This window comes from Berghia stephanieae, chromosome 2 (assembly GCF_034508935.2).
Source record: "Berghia stephanieae isolate SIO BIC M18660-M18661 chromosome 2, UCSD_Bste_1.3, whole genome shotgun sequence".
In the NCBI taxonomy this organism is placed as follows: Eukaryota; Metazoa; Mollusca; class Gastropoda; order Nudibranchia; family Aeolidiidae; genus Berghia; species Berghia stephanieae.
The window spans coordinates 20,295,913-20,303,412 of NC_088361.1; the positions used below are offsets into that span (position 1 = coordinate 20,295,913).

At 38.8% G+C, this 7,500-nt stretch overlaps 1 protein-coding gene across 3 annotated transcripts in view; it reads left to right on the top strand.

Moving 5' to 3' along the window:
- The window catches only part of LOC144964453 (guanine nucleotide-binding protein G(i) subunit alpha-2-like), a 155,767-nt gene that overhangs the window by 119,912 nt on the left and 28,355 nt on the right, over positions 1-7,500 (top strand). For all 3 annotated transcript variants that reach the window (XM_078898731.1, XM_078898730.1, XM_078898729.1), the window contains 3 exons: positions 1,550-1,652; positions 4,740-4,908; positions 6,796-6,924. In XM_078898731.1, the coding sequence (XP_078754857.1) occupies positions 1,550-1,652; positions 4,740-4,908; positions 6,796-6,924 (401 nt within the window). The remainder of the gene's footprint in view (positions 1-1,549; positions 1,653-4,739; positions 4,909-6,795; positions 6,925-7,500) is intronic.

The window sequence follows — 7,500 nt, forward strand, 5'->3', positions numbered from 1 at the left end:
ACCAAACAATGCTTGGCAAAAATGAATGACATGTGCCAGTCTCTCAACCAACCCATGCACTGTTGAGCATAAATAAATGCAACGATTTTTAACCAGATAACTGCCGTACTTTATAAAAACTGGTATTTTAATATTTGGCCAGGAAACTCATCCTTCAAATATCAATTGATTTAAATAACCCTTATCTTGGCAAAAACTTTCAAACCTGGGACATTAATCAAGACTTCGCGAAATCCCAGGTTTGAGCGTTTTGCCAAGATGAGGATCAATTAAATCGATAGATATTTGAAGGACGAGTTTTCTGGCCGAATTTTTAGATACTAGTTTTATTTCCCCCAAAGTACGACAGATAATTAGTTAACAAGTAGACAAAATAGGGAGGACCTTTATCGCTTTAACGGATAATCCAATAATCCTATAATCCAATAATCCAATAATCCCATTTTCCTTCAATTTATCCTTTTATCTTATAATCCTGTCAATCCGAAGATCGCACACCGTGGGCTTCTTCTCCCTCGTTCCGTGCCTCCCTAATGTAATTAGTAAGATCGAATTTTGAAGCCCTGAAAGGTAAGACACAGCTTTCCTTAGGATAGAGGCATTAGCACGCTGTGTGCTCACCCTGATTCCATCGACCAATTTGCTTACACAATGAAACTGTACACAGTTGCTTAATTAAATTGCACACACTGGTGTCCGGACATTCAACTTCCGCTCGTTTTCGTATGTCTAATTATTTCAATGTATCTCATTTATTAGTAAATTAAATTAGCGAGTTAACGGTTACGATCCCAACCTAAAACAATCGACGAACGACTTGGAAGAAAACGATGATCTTTCCTCAGAATCTTAGGAAAATCTTTGTTTTCCTCTTCATCATTCGTCGATCGCTGTAGGTTGGAATCGTAACCTTTAACTTGCTACTAATGAGAATTGAACGCCATCTTACAACTAAATATTCATTGTATTTGTTTGATTTTCTTGGGGTTTTTTTAAAATATGCATTTATAGAAGGAACGAAATTGACGTCACTCAGCTCTTTGTTATTGGTTTTAGACAGCCATTTTGGTTTGTTGTTCTTGAGTATGAACATTTTAAAAACTTCAGCTTTTATACAGCGCAATATCTACTAACCGTGCTCAGAGCGCTTTACAAAGGGTCCCTGATGATATGAGTGGATAGCCCGTACTACGATTGTCCATTCATTCAACTTTATATTTCATCATGTTATTCTATCTAGATCCTTGCCAAATCCTTCTCCAGTTTTGAGTAGATATCCCATACGAGTGTCCATTCATAGAATTCTATGTCTTATCATTTTTATTATATTCTCCCCAGAACCTTGCCAAATCCTTCTCAGTTTTGAGTAGATATCCCATACGAGTGTCCATTCATCTAATTCTATATCTTATCATACTTATATTCTCCCCAGATCCTTGCCAAATCCTCCAGATCCTTGCCAAATCCTTCTCCAGTTTTGAGTAGATGTCCATACGATTGTCCATTCATTGAATTCTATATCTTATCATATTTATTATATTCTCACCAGAACCTTGCCAAATCCTTCTCCAGCCGTCACCCACGAGTATCATTGATCAGTCTTATAAAGAAATTCAAGGAAGAAGATGCAAAGGCCGAGGAAAAGTGCCCAAGTAAGTCCATTTGAATAGATACGAAGGAAGCTTCCAGGAGATTTGGACTGTATGAAAGTAACTAACAAAACTGAATGTGTTCTCTTTTTTTTTAAAAATGAAATACTTAACGCGGGAACGTTTATGGTTCAAAACTTTTCTCAGACAACATCAAAGACATTTATAACGATAATATTCCACGTATTCATAATGATCAAATTCTAAATAAGTATTTTTCGTTTTAATTGTTTTTGTCGTTGATGAGGAAGAGGTTTATACCCAAAACGTTCCTGGATACGTATTTTAAGATGGTATATGGTCTATTAATGTTCAATGTTTGGAACGTTTGTTGGTGAGTACGATACCGAAAATTCCAAGATCATACTAACCAACCGGATGAGTCAAATACATTTCTGTCGTGTATCTAGAATTAAAAGTGAGATATTAATGGGGGCATATTTGCCTCACACTTGTGACCATAGAATTATAACCAGTCTATTTTGGAACGCAAAATGCCTTGGGCTGCAAACTGTGGAAATCATAAGAGGATTAAATGGAGAATGAATTATTGAAATACGATTTCAATGACAAATAAAAACGTCCAAAATTATCATTTATTTCATTCAGTTTTTAAAATTTGAAGACCTCCCTTTTAACACACGCTGCTCTATCCATCCCCTGGGTATTATGCTTGGTTCTTAAGGTCTAGCCAAATGTTAAATTGCCACTATTTTGAGAAAAATATTAATATCATTATTGTTATTATTATTATTATTATTATTATTATTATTATTATTATTATTATTATTATTATTATTATTATTATTATTATTATTATTATTATTATTATTCAGCCAATGACTCCGGCAAGGGCCAGGACAAAACCAAGAATTGAGATATAAGGGGATAGAAGACACTGAAATTGACCTCTGGCCACGATAGAGACCTTCAAAAAGACCCCATCCATAAATTTAACTTTAGTCAATCACGAAAAACGATATCTATCAAACTATGATATAAATTGACGGTATGCCCTTGGAATCTACATCTGCTGTTCCCAATTTGAACCAATTCCTTATTGTCTTACTTTTTCTTGGGGCTATAATTGTAATTCTGGAATTTTTGACTACCCTATTTTCTTCTTTATTTTCTGGCGCAGATTTAAGCTAAACGTGTTGTAAGTGCCGTAAAACTCTTTAAAACAAAAACAGGTTAGAATTGAGTGATTTCGTATTTTGATGGGGCCTATCATCCATTCTATATAACCTACTGCTTAACTCTCTCCTTACCACCTACAGCAAAATCGTCACATTTGTTACGACACAATATAATATATTTTTCTTACTCAGATATATATTGTACATCACAAGCTTTGAAAAATGATCTTTGTCTGATTAATAAGAGCATAAAGTTTTTTTGTAGAGAGGTTATTTGAGTTTTTTAAAAAATAATTTAAAAAAAAAATAAAATAAATAAATAAATAAATAAATTCCCATGGGGCAGCGTGGCTCCGCGGTACGGTCTTTGCTTCGTACCCAAAAGGTAACGAGTTCGATCACCAGCCGCTGTGTTGTGTGGCCTTTAGCAAGTCACCTAGCCCTAGCTCACTTTGCGGCGCTGCACTGCGGCTGGCGCCTGGGTTATTCCAGTCTTCCCTTGGAATAGACCCTAAAGACAAATTTCCCCTTGGGGATGAATAAAGGGAATTTATTTTTTTATTTTAAAAAAATCAATTTTTCTGCTGGGTAAGCCTGCCATTTTGGGAAAATACTGAAAAAGGTCGGTAAGGAAAGAGTTAAGTCCTTACTCCTGTTTCGTGTTCTATGATAACCAGCAGTTATCCATCTGACCAACCATAAAGTGTCTGTCCCCTCTCAACACCTGCGTCTCAATAATGAGTGACCATTACTCGATCTCCAAAACCCAACAGGAAGTCCCGGCCTATCAATGGAAACGCACGGACACCGTTATTGCCGAGAGATATCGTCGATGGAAATGGAATGGTTAAATTATTTCATTCACGATGTGATGCAACTGTGTCCTAATGATCAAAAGAACGATCAATCACTTCAGAGATACAAAAATCATACAAATGAATAAATATATGGCAATTGGTTTCAAACATCATGTAAAGCCCTTTGAGCGCAAATCGGTGATTACTATGCTTATTATCAAAGCTCGTGTGCTTTTTTTGTCAATATAGGTAATATTTTAACGCTATAATTTGTGATGTGAGCTGTATTATTGATCCAATATAGATTCCCGCTTGCTTTTACCTGGTACCAGCCGTACTCTGGAAAAATACATATTTGATGGAAATGATTACCTGGTCGTTAACCGTGTTGAAAAAAAAAGTGTAATATCTATGGCCATAACACTGTCGTATTCTGGCAAAAATGTCATATTTAAACATTTGGCCAGAAAAAGGGCCCTTCAAATATCGATTTAAATTACTCTCATCTGGGTAAAAACTCTCAAACCTGGGATTGAAGGAAGACTTTACGAAGTCCCGGGTTTGAGAGTTTTTGCAAAGATGAGAGTCATTTAAATTGATCGATATTTGAAGGACGAGTTTTCTGGCCAAATTTTTAAATATGTTTTTTTCCCCAGAGTACGACATTACAGGCGTAATGTCTTGTCCTACATGTTAAGTGTTGCTCTTAGCTGGGGACTCTTTATAAAGCGCTTTGAGCACGATTTGTGGATATTGCGTTATATAAATGCTCGGGTGATTCTATGTGGTCTTGTGGTATGACACTCGACTTCGGATCGGAATGTCCTGAATTCGAGTCCCGATTGGTGCATAGTTTTGAGTCCTCGGAAAAAGCTCCTTAGCTTTGCTCACATTCTCTCACAATACTCAGGTGTAAAAGCGGTTTCTCTGTCTGAAGAATTGTAATATCGCCTAACAGGCGTCATGTCTTATCTTGCATGTTAAGTACTGCTGTTGGCTTGGGAAACCTCATAAAGCCTTTTTAGCACGTTTAGTAGATATTGAGTTATTATATAAGTACTGAGGTGGATCTATTTGTTATTTTTAACGTTTCTCATAACATTTCTATTTCTATTCGCCCCCCCCCCCTCCCCGTCCCTTCTTGCCCTACCCAGCAATGACCAAGTCAGAGCTCACAAGACATCTTTCCACCCTAGACGTGTACAAACCGGAAGTGCCGTGTGTTGGAGACATGCATACTTTGTGGGCGGATCGATCGCTGCAATTCTGTTTTGCCAAAAGGAACAAGTTTGAAACGGACAAACTCTCGTGTAGCAGTGAATAGTAAGATTGACCTTTGTGCGGCTATGTGGTCTAGTTGTATGACACTCGCTTTCGGATCGGAAGGTCCTGGATTCGAGCCTCGCTCGCTCGGCGCATAGTTGAGTCCTTAGAAAAGACTCTTTACTCAAATTCTCTCACACGTACTCAGGTTTAAAATGAGTACCTGGTCGTTAACAGCGTTGTCTATGTCCGAAAAATTGTAATATCGCCTAACAAGCGTCATGTCTCGTCCTACGTGTTAAGTGTTGCTGTTGGCCAGGGACCCCTTGTAAAGCGCTTTGAGCACGTTTAGTGGATATTGCGCTATATAAAAGCTCATTTTAAAAAACAACTCTTTCTTTGTTTATTTTGTTTTTTAAGGGTTTTACGGCGCTTGCAACACATTTAGGTCATATCAGCGCCAGTACTCTTTCTTTTTTAAAAACTTGAGGTTTTATATTGGGCAATATCCATTTAACGTTCTCAAAGCGCTTTACAAAGGGTCCTTGGCCAACAGCAACACTTAACATGTAGGACGATACATGACGCCTGTTAGGTGATAATATTACACTTTTATTTTTCGGATAAAGACACCGCTGTTAATGGCCAGGTGCTCATTTAACACCTGAGTACGATGAGAGAATGTGAGTAAAGAGCCTTTTCCAAGGATTCAACTATACGCCGAGCGAGGCTCAAACCCAGGACCGAAATCGGGGGTCATACCTCTCGACCACATAACGGCACAATTCTTATATTTATAAAGTTTGATTTTTTTTCACAAACCCTAGGAGAATGTCAACAAATGTTTCTTTCCTCTTTCGTTTGCAAAAGATTCTTTTTAACAAAGTCTTTGGCTTACGGGACTTCTTGGGCAGTCAGGTAAAACGTGAGCATCAAAGGTTTCTATTTCTTTTTCATGTCATTTTATGAGAAATCGATAACCTTATGCGGCTATGTGGTCTAGTGGTAAGACACTCGCTTTCGGATTGGAAGGTCCTGGGTTCGAGCCTCGCTCGGCGCATAGTTGAGTCCTTGGAGAAGGCTCTTTACTCACATTCTCTCGCCGTACTCAGGTGTAAAATGAGTACCTGGCCGTTAACAGCGTTGTCTCTGTCCCAAAAATTTGTAATATCGCCTGGCAGGCGTCATGTCTCGTCCAACATGTTATGTGTTGCTGTTGGCCAGGGACCCCTTGTAAAGCGCTTTGAGCACGTTTAGTGGATATTGCGCTATATAAAAGCTCAAGTTTTTCTTTATGCAAATCGAACAATTCCATCATAGCCAGGGAAATTCATATTTAAAAATAATAGAATAAGATTTATTGAGCTTTATATAGCGCAATATCCACTAAATGTGCTCAAAGCGATTACAAGGGGCCCCTGGTCAACAGCGACATTTAACATGTAGGACGGGACAAGATGCCTGTTAGGCGATATTACAATTTTTCGGACAAAGACAATGTTGTTAACGGCCAGGTACTCATTTTACACCTGAGTACGGTGAGAGAATGCGAGTAAAGAGCTTTTTCCAAGGACTCAACTATGCGCCGAGCGCGAGGCTCGAACCCAGGACCTTCCGATTCCCTTTATTCGTCCCATGGGAGGAAGTGTGTCTCGAGGGTCTATTCCAAGGGAAGACTGGAATAACCCAGGCGTCAGCCTCAGCGCAGCGCCGCAAATTAAGATAGGGCGAGGTGACTTGCTCAAGGTCACACAGCGCTGCTAGCGGTGGGTGATCGAAGTCGGTACCTTTCGGGTACGAATCAAAGACTGTACCACTGAGCCACGCTGCCCATGATCAATCCTTTCATATAAAAGCTCAATTTTAATCCTCGTAAATATGTGTGTTTATATTCTGTAACTATTTATGTTATTCCTTCTCCAATATTGTACAATTTTCCTCTCCCAGCTTCCTACAGCATATCGGGCGTATTTGTAGCAGCGACTATTTGGCCAGTGTGCAGGACATCTTGTACATCCGATGGCCGACATTGGGGGTCAAGGAACAGGTCTTCTCCATCGACCATTTGGTCTACAGGTATGTCGTTTTACAATAAATAAATAAAAAGAGTCCATTTATATAGAGCAATTGTCACTAAAAATGCCCAAAACGCTTAACAAGTGGCTCTGGTCGAAGGTAACATTTAACATGTAGGACATCTTGTACATCCGATGGCCGACATTGGAGGTCAAGAAATAGGTCTTCTCCATCGATCATTTTGTCTACAGGTATGTCGTTTTCTAAAAGATACGAATTGACCCTTCTCTATCTCATTCTCTACTAAACACGCTCAAAGCGCTTTACTAGATGTCATTGGTCAAAGGCAATTGTTACCATGCAGGACATTTTGTATATCTGATGGAGGACATTGGGCGTTAAAGAACAGGTCTTTTCCATCGACACCTTGGTCCACAGGTCTGTCATTAAAAAATTAATAGATAAAGATTGAGCATTTGTATAGCGCAATAATCACTAAACACGCTCAAAACGCTTAACAAGTGGCCCTGGTCGAAGGTAACATTTACCATGTAGAACATCTTGTACACCCGATGGCCGACATTGGGGGTTAAAGAACAGGTCTTTTCCATCGACCATTTGGTCTACAGGTTTGTT